The sequence below is a fragment of the Paroedura picta genome, chromosome 4, assembly GCF_049243985.1.
Source record: "Paroedura picta isolate Pp20150507F chromosome 4, Ppicta_v3.0, whole genome shotgun sequence".
NCBI lineage: Eukaryota > Metazoa > Chordata > Lepidosauria > Squamata > Gekkonidae > Paroedura > Paroedura picta.
In genome coordinates this window covers 73,179,990-73,198,754 of record NC_135372.1, presented here as the reverse complement: position 1 = coordinate 73,198,754, position 18,765 = coordinate 73,179,990, and the positions used below count along the sequence as shown (strand labels likewise).

Below are 18,765 nucleotides of genomic sequence, written 5' to 3'. Positions count from 1 at the left end.
CATGCTTGTTGCAGATTAAAAATTTAAATTGCCCAAAATCAAAATGGAAATCACATTCAGTGTAGACTGCATGGATTGAATCAACCTGAGATTGGAATAAAATCAGATTCCGCGCAGATTCAGCCAGAGTTTTATATATATATTTCACGGTTGCCTTTTATTCCTGAGTACTTGAATCCATCTATTGCTGCTGCATTCATTTTAATTATGACCACAACTTCTGCCTTTAGAAAATCACAAACTGGAGGACTGTGTGGAATGACAGGGAAAATAATTTCTTAATAGCATGAAATCCCTGTTCAGCTTGCCCAGAACTTCTGTAGTATCAAAGTAGAACACAATTGCTCTTTAGAGTTGACAGATGATCTTCTAGACTAGGTGAGCATGAATTTGTTCATCCAGCTGAGAATCTGAATGATATGGTGGCAGGAAGGGGGGTACTTTTACTTCCATCTTCTTTTGCTGTTTGAGAGGGAATGAGTCTAAGGTGATGCACACACCATAGAATAAGCTGAGCCATCTGCCTCTGCGACACTGGTGTACAGGGCCCATCTATCTCTGATCTGGGTTGAGGCCATACCATGGCCCATGTAGCAATCCTGCCCTCTCATCCACCCCTCTGGATATCTGAGGAAAATAATTGTGCTCATACACTGATTTATTCCATTATCACACTAGTGAAAAAGCCCTTCACTGTATTATAGACATACATTTTTAAGAATGAAATTCTAGTCCAGTGTCATTTTGAAGACCAACAAAGTTTTATTCAAGGTATATATTCATCTATTCTATATTTTTGTACATTTTTACATTTGAGAACCAGAGAATTTTCAAAGAACTTTGCCTTATACTGCACTAGGGTAACTCCTGATATTTATACCAAGACTCAGTGAGATAGTCCACATTGTGTCTGCACTGCAGTTGTGTCTTTTGCTTCAAGTCAGGGGACTACAGACAATTCCATGGGTTGATCCCTACAGTAAAATGTTCAGATAGGGAAAGTGCATTGTTTCTGGAATCATCTGGTATGGGGATGGGGGGGGGGGCTGTGGCTCAGTGAAAAAGTCTCAGCTTTGCATGCAGAAGATCCCAGATTAAATTCTTGGCATCTCCAGTAAAAAAGACTAGGAGGTAAGTGATGTGAAATACCCCAGCCTGACTCTGGAGACCTGCCAGTCTGAGTAAATAATACTGACCTTGATGAACCAATCGTCTGATTCAGTACAAGGCCGGTTAATGTGCCATGTGGTATAAACCCATGAGAGGTTGTTTATTTTTTTTTATTAATCTGCAATTAAGAAAACAAACAATTCTTGTAAAAGAAGCTCCAGAATTCATTCTTGTAAATGACCTGTGTCAATCACTCATTCAGCATGTGTCCTTGACATATAAAGAAACTGAAAAGAAAAAGCTCATCAGCATATCTGATTTAGCAACATGAGCAGTGATTCATATGAACTCTTCAACAGGCTCTAAGATTTTGTAGAGAAGTCATCTCATTTCTGACCCTGAAAATAAAAAAGAAAGATGAAAGATAAAGGAACCTAGCTCTGAGATGAATGGGTCCTGTATCCCAGTGCTGCAGAGGCTGTTTTAATGTCCCAGTAGAACACTGTTAAATCCTATGGTTGCATGACTGGAAGGGGCCCACCAAGGAGGGTCATGTCCTCTGAGACTTCTCAAGCATCTTGTGACAGAAGGCCACCATCAGAGGGTAAGAAGGAAGAAATCAGCAAGCATCTCCATCGCAGTCTTGCTGGTAGAAGAAAAAAAGCTATCCAGTGGTGCATGAGTGGTAGCAGTTTTGCTCAGTTCCCACTCCAAACTTACTTGGTAGCTGTTTGGCCTTATGGGTCCTCACAACAATGCTTTTGGGAGACTCACAAAAGGGGGATATGCTGTTGGTTGTGTATGCATTGCATCTATTCAAACATCCCCTATAAAAACAAAGGGTTTTTTTTAAACATGGTTAATTTTTTTAAAAGATCAGAGTTATTGGACAGTAAATGAAAATATCATCCATAGGAGGAGAGTTCTCAGGAACTGAAGCACTTATAAGAGTGGGATATGTTTCAGGATATGGAACTATAAGATGTAGAACATGAATGCATCCCCATGACATTACTTTTTCCTTCAGTAGAACACTCAGAAAGAACCTAGATTCAAGTGGGGAGCCATTTTGGTCTGAAGCAGCAGAATAAATTGAGAGCCCAAAGGCATCTTTAAGACCAACAGTAGTTTATTCAAGGTATGAGGTTTCATGTGCACACACAGTTCATCAGATACAATGTGCAATATGATATACTACAATATGTGCAACATCTGCGGTTATACATATAGAGAGAGGGAGAGCTGAAGGTAAATACAAACAATATATAGGTTTCACATCTAGACCTCTAAGAATAAGAATTCTTGAGCACTGAGTTGCATCAGAAATCATAGAGTCACAGCAACTATTGTCCAGCACTTCAGGACAACTCAACAAACCACTGAAGAGTGTTGGTTTTATGGCATGGAGAAGATTTCAGCATCTAGAACATCACTTATCTGCCCTGAAAAGAAGAGAGACTTTCTGGATATTTACTCTCAGGACTTGAACCAGCAGGTTTAAATCAGGAGATTGATTTGGTTGTGTATTTAAAAATGAAATATTGATCTTTTTCCTTTTTTCTCTACCTTGATTGTACGTGGAAAGATGTCCATTTACAAGAGCACAGCTAGAAGTCTATTCATTTCTTTACTCTTCCCCAGCCCCCACTCTCTGGCTTCATCCGGAGAATTTCTTGGCAGCCTGAAAGAATGTAATTTTCCCTCCCTCCCCTCCTTCATTTATAAACAAATTATTCCATTTTTCATAATTTTTAAAATTTCTTACAGGGAACTATAAACCGATAAATGGACATTTTCCATCAGATCAGTTGATTTTGCCACCCTAAAAAATAAGTAACCCTGATAATTATATAGTCTTTTTCATTATAACAACTATCCCATTCTCTTATTTTTTACAGGTTCTCATAATTTATTTATTTTACTGGCTGCTTTATGTATTTTAACATTGTGTGTGTGTCATAATTAGACCTTTGAGGAAGACCCAGTGAAGGTTGAAATGTGTCAAGTCAAAGACGGTCTAAGTCTAAGATTGCACAGGATAACTTTTCCACAATGACCTATGGGCTTTGTGTGTATTTTTAACTTGAAAGGGTTTTTTTTTGTTTGAAGATGTCCAAAATAAATGTTCACATATATTTTTTAACTTCTTGTCTAGTTCACACAGACATTCAACCCTTTAGGTCCTAACTATTCCAGTTAGGTTTTTTGTTTCCTATTCTATGGTGACCAGTTTTATTGATTAAAACCAACATATACACACCCCAAATAACCCCACTTCTGGCAGGTAGCTCCATTCTCTGGAGGGCAGGGCTCCAGGCCTAGAGGCCTCTGAGAGGTAGACCAGTTTCCTGGAGGCCAGACCTTCTTCTCCCCCACCCCATCAGCACAGAAAACGATGTGTCAGTCCTGTTCTCTGGATGGGCCAGGCCTCCTGTGATATAGGTGAGGCCGAGAGAGCTCTGAGAGAACTGTGAGTGGCCTGAAGTCACCATGTGGGTGGCATGTGGAGAGGTGGGGGAACATCAGGTCAAGTCACATCACATCGTGTCACATCACATGTGATTGAGGAGCCATGGTACCCATTTTATGATATGGAAAGACAAAAAGATATGCATGCTTTGAAGGTACCAGATGCAAATCTTTTTAGAGGCATACATTTACAGAGGTACTCAGAATATAGATTTCTACCCAAGTAGATGGAACACAGTGACACCAATATGGGACTGTCTGTGCTAGTTCCCTTGTGTGAGAGAACAGTAGGAAAAACTAACATTTAGAACCAGAGTTTGGAACCTATGGATCTAGAACTGAATCTGGCTCTTTTAAAAGTAACTGAATGATTTAAATTAAGATATCTTGGAGGGATAAGAGCCTCTTGTGGCGCAGAGTGGTAAGGCAGCCATCTGAAAGCTTTGCCCATGAGGCTGGGAGTTCAATCCCAGCAGCCGGCTCAAGGTTGACTCAGCCTTCCATCCTTCCGAGGTCGGTAAAATGAGCACCCAGCTTACTGGGGGGTAAACGGTAATGACTGGGGACGGCACTGGCAAACCACCCCGTATTGAGTCTGCCATGAAAACGCTAGAGGGAGTCACCCCAAGGGTCAGACATGACTCAGTGCTTGCACAGGGGATACCTTTACCTTTACCTTTATCTTGGAGGGATAGGTGAGATGCTAGAATATCCACACAGGATGGGTATGCTAGGCCAGCGCTCAGACGTCAGTGGAGCAAATCCGCAACTGCACAATGTTGCCACCATCCCAGCCCCCTCATGGCCCTGACCTGCATTAGGGCCCCCAATGCCCCGTGGGAAGGGAATGCTGTGCATATGGGGAAGAGCTGGGCTGCCTCCCTCAGCTGGAAGGACACAAAATGCCCTGTATGGCTTTGCAGTGCTGCAGAGCCAAATGGGGCATTTCTCCCACCGCCCACAATTGTGTGGTGGGACCCTTGTCCCCTCTGCCCCTCCTGCTGCCACCGTCATGAGGCATGGCAGTACCTTCCTGCCCCCAAGTTGTATATGAGCATGAACTACTCTGGGGCAGACTGTGTTCGCCAAGTGATGTCCTCCCTCATGCCTACATAGCAAGCAGCAGGACATGCTGCCCGGCTGCTAGGAATCGGTGGCAGCCAGGCACGGCTTCCGTCATGCATAATCGGTCTATGTGAAGCTAGGGTCAGGACAGAGCAGCCCAAATGCCAGGGCACTAAAATTCAGGGGGCACCTATGTATACTTGCTACTTATAGTAAGACCTCATATACGCCACTGGCTAATAAGAGATTCACGACCAGTCCAGGGTTTGGGCTTCAGAAACATTATGGGCTCTTAAGGACACTGTCAATTATCAGAAATATTAAACTGTATATTTCTAATTATGAAGACAGACTTTCTGACCTTGACTCTTGCTTATAACTACTATGGAGTTTATGTTTTAACATAGTTAAGACAAGCTGCTGGTTCCAGTTTCAGCATCCCTTTGGCATGGGCAAGCTTCTAACTTGGAATGTTTCTGGCTTTTGAAAACAGGGAAAAAAGCATTTCTTCTGAAAGCAGTCAAAATCTGATGAAGAGACATGCAGCAGCCTTTGGAAACCTTTATGTGGTGGTTCTCTATAACTTCTTGAAATTACAATTAAGCCAGTCTGTAACCCTCTCAGCTTCTTGAAATGAAAATGAAGCAAAGGTGTTATGGGGCTTAACCACAAATTCGGAGGCTACATGTGACCACATCCCCATGAGGTTTCAGTTACCATGCAGTGAATCTTTCAGTGTCTAAGAGAGGGTCTCCTGAAGTAAGTCATATGCATCTAGTCAAACTAAAGTTTGGGGAACAAAATATAGTGGAAGTTGTGCCACTTCAACACACTTTGACAAGATGTCATGAATGCATCTGATCACTGGCGGCTTCCATACAAAGTTTTTCTCTTTTCTGGAAGTTCTGGGGTCAGTGTGCTCTCCTCTGCATTCACAGTGGCCAAGAAAGCAGCACAGAGCATCCTCCCCATATGGAAGCAGCAATCTGTGGCTCAAAAAGGATGTGCTGGTCTTTCTATCTGAAGAAATACTTGTGTTTAAACAATCACAACACTTTGTTTGTTTATTCGTTTGATTGTTTATTCAATTTATTGCCTGCCACTCCCTGCCAGCTCTCAGCAGGTTACAATCATCTGAATAAATAACCAATAAAAGCCCCTTAAAAACAGACATAAAACAGTTTTACATTCCTAAAATCCCCTAAGACAAAGCTTGCCCAATCAAAGCAACAAAAAAACAAACTTTCCCCCTCCAGTTTATGCATAAAGTATGCCTCTTCCCGCTGCCCCCCCCCCCAAAAAAAAATCTGGAAAAAGATCATTTCTTAAAAGCTTCAAGGCTCAAGATTCCAAGAGGGGTGGCAGGGGCAGGGGTAATCAGGGTGCAGCCAGCAAAGCTATTGGCCCTATTCCAACTTGGACAGCCAGCTGTTCCACCCAGACTGTTTCCCAAATATATAGAGGAACCATGGATAAGGGTGGGGGGTAGCCAAATTTTGTAACCCACCTCGAGCCTTTGGGGGAGGCGGGTAATAAATAAATCATAGTAATAGTAATAATAATAAATAAATAAATAAAAAGCCATATGAATAGATGCATAGGAGTTTAAACAGAGAACTTTTATTTAAAAAAAATTAGTTTGCATCATGGTCCCTTTAAAAGAGGGAGAAAGATGATTGCCTGCCTGCCTTGATTGACAGGTGGAAGAGAGCACCTTCCCCTCTTCCACCATTTCAAGCAAGCATGCAGAGTGGCAAGATGCGTGAGAGGGTGGCAGGGGAGCCAGGAAGTGAGGGATTTTTTCTAGCGTTATGCCATTGCGCTGGAGTAATGCTATTTTTTTTTTAATGTGTGGAAAAGCCCGGAGTTTTTGTCAGCAAGGAGATCCAGAGAGGGAAAGAAGCTGGAAAGAGAGTAGGATTATGATCAAGGGAACCAAGAAGATCTGTGGAGAGGGCTGTATTTTAGCTATTATTAGAAAGAATAAAACAAATCTTGGTTGAAAGTCTCTGTTTACACATAAGAGCATCACACTAGAGCATTTTAGCATGCAAGGCTAAAATGCATTTTCATTTCCCATCAACAGAGTCCCTGTGTATATTTGTAATGCTTCTCCTCACTCGTACAGAAACTTAAATTGAAACAGAAAAATACAATGCTTTTGTTTTCGTCTTCTTAGTTTCTTGTAATTACCCATATTTCATGCTAGATCACGTAGTCTAAAATCTGAATGTTCTTCTTGCTGTAGATGTAAATACGTGGGGTTGTCTTTCACTCTTGCCATGTTCTTTAGTCATAGTTTCACAATCAAAGAGAAGAATGTGAATGATGCTTGCAATGAACAAGGTGTTTTTGTTGGAAGACACTTTAGCGATGAGGTATCCAGTTGCGGGTGTCATTATGATAATACTTCATAGAGTTTTCAAGGCAAAAGAATCTCAGAGGAACTTTGCCATTGTCTGCCTCTGAGCAGCTGTCCTGAATATCCTTGGTAGCATCTGTCCAAGTACTGACCAGGCCCAACACTATTTAGCTGCCAGAAGCTGGCAAGATTGAGTTAGCCTGAGCCGTCCAAGTTGGGCAGGTCGTGCCTATCATCTAGGGATGCCAGCCTCCAGGTGGGACCTGGGGATCCCCCAAAATTGCAGCTCAACTCCAGACTACAAATATCAATTTCCTTGGAGAAAAGGGCTGCTTTGCGATGTGGACTCTATGGCATTGTACTCCATGGAGGTTCCTGTCCTCCTCAGGGTACAGCCCCAAATCTCCCAACAGGTTGCTAACTGGTATCCCTACACCCCTATCGCCCACTAGCAACTGGGGGCCCCGGCAACCCTTCTCACACCACCATCATCAATGGAACTCAAACAGATATAAAAGGTAGCTGAAACGCTCTACAGCTGGCAGGATAAAATGCCAGTAAGTCCTTTCAGAATAGAACCCAGGCTGGCTCACCGGATCAGTATTGTCACCAAAGACTAAGCCACCTAAACCTGCAACACTTTTGAAAGACTGAAGGTGCAGTTGTTCCTTACCCTTTGCTATCTCAAGCACAGCAAATCAAAGAATACAGTTCCCTTTTCCAAAGGCCAAAGTTGAGAGTGAGCTAAGATTGGCCAGGGAAGCCCATTGTAACAAGAAAAGATTTTTCAGTTATGTGAGGAGCAAACATAAAGTAAAGGAGGCAATAGGCCCACTGTTGGGTGCGGATGGACAAACTCTAACGGAGGATGCAGAGAAAGCAGAAAGGCTTAGAGCCTATTTTACATCTGTTTTTCCCCACAGGTCAAAGTGTTTAGGCACATCTAGAGATGGCCGTAGCCAAAGGATAGTGTCTGGGTGGCAGGTTAACATGGATAGAGAGGTTGTCGAGAGGCATTTAGCTGCACTGGATGAGTTCAAATCCCCTGATCCAGATGAAATGCACCCGAGAGTACTCAAAGAACTTTCCAGAGAACTTGCACAGCCCTTATCCATCATCTTCGGGACCTCTTTAAGGACTGGAGATGTCCCGGAGGACTGGAAGAGAGCAAACGTTATTCCGATCTTCAAAAAAGGGAGGAAGGATGACCCGGGAAACTACAGACCAGTGAGTCTGACCTCTGTTGTGGGGAAGATAATGGAGCAGATATTAAAGGGAACAATCTGTAAACATCTGGAGGACAATTTGGTGATCCAAGGAAGTCAGCATGGATTTGTCTCCAACAGGTCCTGCCAGACAAACCTGGTTTGCTTTTTTGACCAAGTAACAGGTTTGCTGGATCGGGAAAATTCAGTTGATGTCATTTACTTGGATTTTAGTAAAGCTTTTGACAAGGTTCCCCATGATGTTCTGATGGATAAGTTGAAGGACTGCAATCTGGATTTTCAGATAGTTAAGTGAATAGGGAATTGGTTAGAGAACCGCACTCAAAGAGTTGTTGTCAATGGTGTTTCATCAGAGTGGAGAGAGGTGAGTAGCGGGGTACCTCAGGGCTCGGGGCTCGGCCCGGTACTTTTTAACATATTTATTAATGATCTAGATGAGGGGGTGGAGGGACTACTCATCAAGTTTGCAGATGACACCAAATTGGGAGGACTGGCAAATACTCCAGAAGATAGAGACAGAGTTCAACGAGATCTGAACACAATGGAAAAATGGGCAAATGAGAACAAGATGCAATTCAATAAAGATAAGTGTAAAGTTCTGCATCTGGGACAGAAAAATGAAAATCATGCCTACTGGATGGGGGATACGCTTCTAGGTAACACTGTGTGTGAACGAGACCTTGGGGTACTTGTGGATTGTAAACTAAACATGAGTAGGCAGTGTGATGCAGCGGTAAAAAAGGCAAATGCCATTTTGGGCTGTATCAACAGGGGCATCACATCAAAATCACAAGATGTCATAGTCCCATTGTATACAGCACTGGTCAGACCACACCTGGAGTACTGTGTGCAGTTCTGGAGGCCTCACTTCAAGAAGGACGTAGATAAAATTGAAAGGGTACAGAGGAGAGCGACTAAGATGATCTGGGGCCAAGGGACCAAGCCCTATGAAGATAGGTTGAGGGACTTGGGAATGTTCAGCCAGGAGAAAAGGAGGTTGAGAGGGGACATGATAGCCCTCTTTAAGTATTTGAAAGGTTGTCACTTGGAGGAGGGCAGGATGCTGTTTCTGTTGGCTGCAGAGGAGAGGACATGCGGTAATGGGTTTAAACTTCAAGTACAACGATATAGGCTAGATATCAGGAAAAAAATTTTCACAGTCAGAGTAGTTCAGCAGTGGAATAGGCTGCCTAAGGAGGTGGTGAGCTCCCCCTCAATGTCAGTCTTCAAGCAAAGGTTGGATACACACTTTTCTTGGATGCTTCAGGATGCTTAGGGCTGATCCTGCGTTGAGCAGGGGGTTGGACTAGATGGCCTGTATGGCCCCTTCCAACTCTATGATTCTATGATTCTATTGCCTCACAAATAATCCTTGTGTTTGAGGTGCAAGACCCTTACCCAGAAAAGCTGTTGATACCTTAAAATAAAGACCCATTCTTCCAATGAAGAGTCTTGCTCTTCTACCTCTGTTGCATTAAGGACAAATCTGACGTTGGTTTTCCTATGCCTCTTGGGCATGAATCCTGTTTGGTCTGGATGAATGATTTCATTAAGGCATTTCTTCAGTCTTTCTGCTAAGACCTTAGCAAAAATTTTATAATCCATGTTAAATAGTGATATTGGTCTATAAGCATGCACCCAACCTTTCTAAATACGTCTTGGCCTCCAAACCCTTCACCATCTTTGTTGCCCTCTTCTGGACATGGTACTTGTGGATTAAATAAGACCTGAAGAATGGGGATTAATTCCCTACCACATTAAACTGTTGGGTGACCTTGGACCAGTCTCTCGGCCCCATCTACCTCACAAGGTGCCTGTTGTGGGGAGAGAAAGGGATAGCAATTGTAAGCCGTTTTGAGACTTCTTAGGATAGAGAAAAGTAGGGTATAAAAACCAACTCTTCTTCTTATGAATGGAGCAGGAAGCATAATTAGAGTCACCCAAAGCCTGGAGGAAAAGGTTCCTGTCCGTATAAAACTTATCTCCATGCTATTAAAAGTTTATCTGCCCCTCTCCACATATTAACCCTCTTTTAAAGGGGCATGATGTTTTTCTCAGTCCCTAGGTGCAATGATTCCAAGTTGTGACGTCAAGGATTTTAAAGGGAATGTTTCAAAGTACTGGCATTTCCTTCTAATTATTAATCAGGTAACCAGCAAGGAGGGAAGGACTACATTGTTTATTTGAATTAAGAGATGGCTTGATCCTCAGAATGACTGTCTCTTGTTTCTTAGTGTATTTGTTAGGTTTCAGCAGTTACACAATCACAGTGTATGCAAACGAGATTTTGGGGTACTTGTGGACTAAATATGAGCGGACAGTTTGATGTGGCAGTAAATAGTCTTGGGCTATATCAACTGAGGCAACACATCATTATCACAAGATATGCCATTATATACCACATTGGTCAGACTGTACCTGGAATACTGTGTGCAGTTCTGGAGGCTTCACTTCAAAAAAGGTTGTGGACAAAATTGAGAAGATGCAGAGGAGAGCTATGAGAATGAACCAGGGCCTGGGGACCAAGCCCTGGGAGGAAAGGCTGAGGGACTTGGGAATGTTCAGCCTGGAGAAGAGGACGTTTGCATTTTTAAGTATTTGAATGGTTGTCACTTAGAGGAGGGCAGAGAAAGGTTCCTGTTGACAGCAAGGGATAGGACCCACAGTAATGGCTTTAAACTGCATGTAGAATGATTCCAGCTAGATATTAGGGGGAAAAGTTTCAGCCAGAGTAGTTCAGCAGTGGAATCAGCTGCCTAAGGAGGTGGTGAGCTCCCCCCCACTGGCAGTCTTCAAGCAGTGGCTGGACAGATACTCATTATGGATGCTTTAGGCCGATCGTGCATTAAGCAGGGGGTTGGACTAGATGACCTGTATGATTTTATGAAATCTTGCTTACTAAGGACAAGAGTACTAAAAAAAGTGGAAACCCTAGGACTGGGACTGAGAGGATCTTCATATTTCACTATACCCTGCCATTGTGGGTATTTTCTAATTCAGAGGTTCACATTTGTGTTCAATGAAGTTACCAACAGGCCTGGAGAAGAATGTTCTGTACTTCTAATAAAGAGCAACCAAAGCTTTTCATGGCACCGTGGCAAATAATACCACCTAGTAAATAACAACTCATTAGGCCTCTATTAAAGGAAAACATTTTCTCCAGGCAGTTGGCAGTCTTCAAAATTTGAACCTGCGACAAAAGAAGCCCCCATTTTCTGACAACGGTCTTTAATGGCGAACTGATAGAGTTTTCTTTTTTATTTTCTCAGTGTTTTTCTGTTTGTTTTAAACAGGTAAAGACTTTCTCAGTACAGTGAGATGTTCTTTTCATGGAATGCATTCTTAACTGTTTGGCTAGTTGCTTGCACACAAATAGGTAAGTCCTGTATTTCCAAACAGAAGTCTTGGCTGCCCTCTACTCATATGACCCTCTTAATTTGGATATAATAGGGCATGTATACAAATATGGCAGCATACAAATATATGGGATGTACAAATGCAGACATCCAGGCGTGCTCCCTAGTGGCTTCTTCCAAGCCTGCTGGGGAGAAGACAACAAAGCCAAAATTTGTCAAGGCAAACTGAATGAACCATAGATAAAATGAGCCACGGTTTCACATGAGTTCTTCCACCTAAGCCAAAGAAATGCTATGGACTGAGCTTTAGCTATGCTAGAGTTGGAACTTTGGTCCCAGTGACACAATTATGTAACTTTGGACCCTAGCCTTAACAGTCTTATTAGAGACCTTTTTAGATAGCAATGCTTATTCCAATGCAAAGTTCCAGCCTGCTTGGGCCTTCCCTGGCCCTGGTGGGGTTTTCTGGCCCTGGTGGCTTCTCAGCTGAGGCCCTTTGCACAGAAAGCAGGTGCATTGCCACTGAGCTATGGGCCCCTCCTTAGTGGAGAGTCTTGTGAGGACTGCCCATGTGCCCAGTGCTAGAACCCAGCAAGCAGCTCCAGGCCACAATAATGATGAAGGAAGAATGCAGGGTTTAATATTCTTTTTCTTTCTTTGAATTGCTGAATTACAAACTTTTTAAATTTTAGGTGTAACCTTTGGAAGTGTGGAGCACTGTGAAGAGTTGAGTACTTTGCTTTATTTTATATTGAATTTTTAAAGAGAATGTTTCTGTTATTAAGCTGAAGTCATCAGGCTGGAGCCAGCTCAAGGATTGAAGAAGGATTAGAGACCTTCCCCACTTTCCTTCTGGCAAGTAAATTGTTTGCAACAAAGTGTGCTCCTTGGACCCTGGGACTCACAGGACGCAGTAGCCATGGGGGGAGATGGGCTGAAGTAAGCAGGGGCAAAGATTCAAAATCATCCCTCTTGCCTATTCCCTCAATGGTACTCTGGTCATGGAAGAGACAGGAAGAAGCAGCATGGCCAGGTTCTTCCTCACCACTGCAGCCTCTGGACCCATGAAACTCATAGTGTACATAGTGTTCACAGCACGTGGATCCCATTTGTGTTTAACATCTTTATTGGTCATTCAAAATACAGATGTGGTATCCGAAACTGATTTGTTCTGCGAGGAAATCTTACAATATAAATAACATTTATTTTCCTCCCTGCATGTAGAGGAACCATGAATGCTAGTGCCACAGATGTGTTGCGTGGATCAACTGTGACTCTCTCCTGCTCGAGAAACAGAAATATACTGCGACATGTTTGGTACACGGATAAAATAGCCATTTTCCACAATAGATCAGAAGTAAAAATGAGTCGTGGCGATTCCATCAGTGATGAAGTTTTAATGCACACTTTCGGGACCCAGACCTTTGAATGTAAATCTGCTTCTAATGGAAAACGAGTGACAACACTGCTCATATGTGGAATTTACATCAATGTTGGAAGTAAGGAGATATCCTCATATTTTTGAGCATGCAGCTGAGGCAAAGAGATGTCTATGTTGATGCTGCCTGGTGTGGAGGGGGGAGATTATTATATTAGAACAAACTATACTGTATTGGCCTCATTTGCCTTGATCTCTCTTAGAATCTTGTGAATGAAAGAGATGTATGTGCTATTCCCACAAAATCAAGTATTGAGGAATGGGATGGCTGTCAACATTATTCTGTCCTGAATTTTTGCTTCACTGTCCCTATCATTTTAGTGAGTTTTGGCTATTTACATTTCTAATCCAGTTTTAATCAATCATTTTTAAGTTCCATTGGCAGTGGAAGAGATTTAGGGAACAACCCCCTAAACAGGTCCACTCAGAATGCTACTTAGGTCTATTCAGTGGAACTTGCTCCCAGAAAAGTATTCTTAGGGTTGCACTGTTAAAACACATACTGAACTCAGTTGTTGAAGTCAATGAAGCACAACATGATTTACCTTTGGCTGACCCTGGCCTTAGGCTTGGATCCTGAACTTTCCTTCTGCTTGCACTCCTTCCTCAGGCAATAGGCACTTCATGGAAGCCTAAGTTCTTTTCAGGAGCCAAACATGCCTAGCATAAGAGGAATGAGCTCCACTGTGGGGAACCACTTCTGCAATAAATGATGTGCAAGCAGAAAGAGAGTCTAGGATCTAAGCCCTAATCTCTAGCACTTCTTAGCTTCCCATTGTATAGTCATTTGCATTTTCTGCTTATAGATTAATTTCAAACATGGAACCATGGTTTATGTAAACTACGGTTAGTTTCTGAAATTAGGATTCACCTGGTAGGCAACCACTCAAATCCTGTTTTGCCTCAACAGATCATTACTGCTGTGTTAAAGCTAACTATGGTTAATAAACTTCAAACCATGGTTTCAAGTAGTGGCTTGATGGTCCACAACTAGCCATTGCTAGTGGAGAGGCCTACATTGGGATGATCACACAACTCTAGTTGAATTAATTACACCATGGTTTCATGTGACATCTGAGCCATAATATAGGGTAGTAATTGAGGGGAAGGAGATAGTTGAAATGTCTTCCCTCAAGATAGCAGTTTTGTTGTAGAAATAGAACATTTTATAAACGTTTACAAGTTTTGCTCTCAGAATAAGTGTGCTAATCCTACAAATTGGGGTATAGTGCTACAATCATACAGATGAAAATAATGTTTGTGGTGTAAATTAATGAACAGCATAGTACATCTAGCCCTTGAAAATAAATATTTTCTATTATTTTGGAGTTCTTTTTAATTAGCTTACGGTTGTCCATCCATTCACAGCACATACTGTTATATATCTGTACAGAAACACAAGATCTGTTTGCTAGGTGCCGAATGCAGGTATGCCCCCCCCCCAGACACATGCATCACCAGCACCATTATTAGATAAGGTCACAATGTTCTATAAGGTCCCTTGTTTTCTCTCGGTGGCAATGCCTGCAACCATGTCAAGCTTCCAGGGAAAGACCTTGAACGATCGTTTATGCCAGTTGGCCAGAGGAGCTATTCTGTTTTGCTTTTAGCATGTTACATTTTTTTTCTCATGATGAAAAATAAAAACCGAAAGGAAATTAGCACTATGAATTAAAAAAACAACAACAACTTTTGGAAAATCTCTCAGCCATTGCAACAAAAATTGCAATTTATAGTACTGGGTGATTAACCACTTCATATCGTAGATTCTGATCAACTGCCTCTTGTTAAGTTCTTCCAGACCAGCCAAAAAATGTGTCCTGTATTCAGTATGGGGAAAATGGAACTATGACTTGCACCTGGGAGGAAGGAAGTTATACATACTTTAAAACCCTCTATGAGCTACAGTGAGTAAAAATGTTTATGCCTTGGGGACTTGCAATATTTAGGCTCACTGGCCCCTGCATCTCCACTTTCTCTGAATGGAAAACATGGGCGGGTCCCAGATCAAGGGTGGAACATCCATGTGACAAGCATATCTCATGACACTTCCAGACCTTTCTCCTTTGAGCCAGAAAAAGACAAAACCTGCCTTTCTCCCATTAAAAAGGAGAGCTGCTGGGGGGCAGCAGGTGAAGTATTTGTCAGGACACTCGGCCTGAAACCACCACAGTGAGGGAATAAAGCTAAGCTTGGCTTTCAAAAGAAGATGAAGCAACTCTCTGACATGCTCCCACTCCCCTCTTTTCAAATGAATTTTGCACTTTCCCAGCTAGACGGCACTATAAAATTATGGCATGGATTATCACAGGAAAGGCGACTGAGGGGAATGATGGTAGGGAGTCCAGGCTGCAGGGGTGCCCAGGAAAATTTCTGACACATCTGCAGTTTTGCACAGGCCAGTAGGGAAAGGAGGAAGAGGAGGAGGGTGGGGAATGGCTGCAGCACTGCCTGTTGTATAAATAGGAAAATCCACAACATACTTGTTTGAATTAAAAGCACTCTAACAGAGTGTGGTTATTCAGTACTGTCTTCTGGTTATGCCTCTCTATTTCAGACTAACAAATGGAACCGCTAATGACACGCAGATTTTGAGAAAGAATTCTACATATGGTTCAGTGGATCTTGTAGTGAAGCTGGATTTTGAATCCACTTACACAGCTGTGGTTATTGCCTCAAACAAGCTGGGGAATGTGGTCTCCCTTCCATTTCAATTCACATTATCTGACATAGGTAAACAAGGATATTAATTACAGAGAGGGGCTCTGCTTGAGCTAAGTGTTGTTGGAGGACTGTAGCAGAAGGGTTCCTGTAATCTAAGCATTTATGTGTTTATGCTTCTAAATGCAAGAGTTGCCCAGATGAAGAGAATCTTTGTGTAGAGCCTTTTTCAGCCTTTTGGAGGAGTCACTGAAATATTTTTCAGGTACTGAGGTACCAGGAAGTGATGTTAGGTGACCACGCCTCCCTGCCAGCCTTCTAGAAGTGATAGCAGCCTTGGCCAGCAAAGGTTTAAGTGGGCAGGGCCCCTCCTCTTCCCATCCCCTCCAGGCCCATCATTGGCCACTTGAGGAGGGGGTGGATCAACCTACTCAAATAAGGTAGACTTAAAAAAAAATCTTTCCTCTCTACTTGGAGCTGGAAATGACAGACACAGGGTGGGAGGGCTCTCCCCACCACCATTTTGGGGGAGAAAACATGCTGCGATATCACTGAGGGTCCTTCACAGTACTGTATGGTACCAGAGTACCATGGCTGGGAAACCCTGGTCTAGAGGTTCAAGTGACTTCCAGCAGCCCTTGAAAATGGGTGATTTTTAATCCGGACCCCATTTTGACTCCCTTTTGTTTATGGAAGATACATACTTATATATAAGAAGCTTGTTCTCTTTTGTTATTGGAAGATGTATCATAGAATCATAGAATCATAGAATCATAGAGTTGGAAGGGGCCATACAGGCCATCTAGTCCAACCCCCTGTTCAACGCAGGATCAGCCCCAAGCATCCTGAAGCATCCAAGAAAAGTGTGTATCCAACCTTTGCTTGAAGACTGCCAGTGAGGGGGAGCTCACCACCTCCTTAGGCAGCCTATTCCACTGCTGAACTACTCTGACTGTGAAAAATTTTTCCTGATATCTAGCCTATATCATTGTACTTGAAGTTTAAACCCATTACCGCGTGTCCTCTCCTCTGCAGCCAACAGAAACAGCATCCTGCCCTCGTCCAAGTGACAACCTTTCAAATATTTAAAGAGGGCTATCATGTCCCCTCTCAACCTCCTTTTCTCCAGGCTGAACATTCCCAAGTCCCTCAACCTATCTTCATAGGGCTTGGTCCCTTGGCCCCAGATCATCCTCGTCGCTCTCCTCTGTACCCTTTCAATTTTATCTACGTCCTTCTTGAAGTGAGGCCTCCAGAACTGCACACAGTACTCCAGGTGTGGTCTGACCAGTGCCGTATACAATGGGACTATGACATCTTGTGATTTTGATGTGATGCCCCTGTTGATTCAGCCCAAAATGGCATTTGCCTTTTTTACCACTGCATCACACTGCCTACTCATGTTTAGTTTACAATCCACAAGTACCCCAAGGTCTCGTTCACACACAGTGTTACCTAGAAGCGTATTCCCCATCCAGTAGGCATGCTTTTCATTTTTCTGTCCCAGATGCAGAACTTTACACTTATCTTTATTAAATTGCATCTTGTTCTCATTTGCCCATTTTTCCATTGTGTTCAGATCTCGTTGAACTCTGTCTCTATCTTCTGGAGTATTTGCCAGTCCTCCCAATTTGGTGTCATCTGCAAACTTGATGAGTAGTCCCTCCACCCCCTCATCTAGATCATTAATAAATATGTTAAAAAGTACCGGGCCGAGCCCCGAGCCCTGAGGTACCCCGCTACTCACCTCTCTCCACTCTGATGAAACACCATTGACAACAACTCTTTGAGTGCGGTTCTCTAACCAATTCCCTATTCACTTAACTATCTGAAAATCCAGATTGCAGTCCTTCAACTTATCCATCAGAACATCATGGGGAACCTTGTCAAAAGCTTTACTAAAATCCAAGTAAATGACATCAACCAAATTTTCCCGATCCAGCAAACCTGTTACTTGGTCAAAAAAGGAAACCAGGTTTGTCTGGCAGGACCTGTTGGAGACAAATCCATGCTGACTTCCTTGGATCACCAAATTGTCCTCCAGATGTTTGCAGATTGCTCCCTTTAATATCTGCTCCATTATCTTACCCACAACAGAGGTCAGACTCACTGGTCTGTAGTTTCCCGGGTCATCCTTCCTCCCTTTTTTGAAGATCGGAATAACGTTTGCTCTCTTCCAGTCCTCCGGGACATCTCCATTCCTTAAAGAGGTCCTGAACACATTTGTGTGTGTGTGTGTGTATAAACACATTGTTTACCCTTTGGAATTATTTATTTTGGATTATTTTTAAAGAAACATCAGAAGAGTTGTTTTGGAATAAACTTAGTTTTTGGTTCCATGCCATTTTCATTTCTTCAGCTTGCCTCTCTCTTTTCTTCACTGGGGCTGTTGGCATTTAGCATGCTTGTGACAGCTAGAGGAAAGTAGAAGCCAGAACATGATTTTTTGCTGTTTTGGTTGGTCTGGTTATTGTTATTCTGGTTTTCTTTGGACTGCGGTAATATACCCACAATCCTTGGGACAGTTAGTTACCTTGGGTAGTCACAGTGTGCAAAACTCCATGAATCAGCCCTGATTCATGTACAGAAGGACCAAGGGTGTAGTAGACCAGCATTTTTAGTGTTGGTAACAAGTTGTCCTTATGAAGGGATTGTGCAAGAGCTTTGCCATGAGTCCATATTATAATAGGGGTTCTGTAATGCTCATTCTGCTTTTGCAGTGCCATGGTCAATTGCAACAGGGTAAAATGTCCTTCAGCCACCAGTTTGGTTCCTCCAGTCTCAGTCAGATAATTCCAAATGGGAACCAAAGTGGAGATTTTCATTCATTCATTCATTCATTCATTCATTCATTCATTCATTCATTCTCACCTATCCCGGCCAATCGGCTCAAGGTGGTTTGTATCAACATTTATTTTTGAGATTTGTTATTCATCTCTTCGCTTATACTATGATGGATATAAAATTTGTAGATTGTAGAAAAACATTAGGGATTGAGGGCAACAGAGACCTCTGCTATAAAACATTGAGAATAAAGAGGACTTGGAAGACCCAATTCAGAAAGACTCCCCTGCTCCA

General features: G+C 42.6%; 1 protein-coding gene across 3 annotated transcripts in view; it reads left to right on the top strand.

The window, feature by feature from the left end:
* Positions 1–18,765, top strand: part of IL12RB2 (interleukin 12 receptor subunit beta 2) — a 43,972-nt gene that overhangs the window by 4,554 nt on the left and 20,653 nt on the right. For 2 of the 3 annotated variants that reach the window (XM_077333389.1, XM_077333388.1), the window contains exons 2-6: positions 11,526–11,608; positions 12,281–12,314; positions 12,813–13,087; positions 14,819–14,933; positions 15,584–15,759. In XM_077333389.1, the coding sequence (XP_077189504.1) occupies positions 11,551–11,608; positions 12,281–12,314; positions 12,813–13,087; positions 14,819–14,933; positions 15,584–15,759 (658 nt within the window). In that variant the 5' untranslated portion in view covers positions 11,526–11,550. The remainder of the gene's footprint in view (positions 1–11,525; positions 11,609–12,280; positions 12,315–12,812; positions 13,088–14,818; positions 14,934–15,583; positions 15,760–18,765) is intronic. The other variant, XM_077333390.1, reaches the window with a different exon arrangement.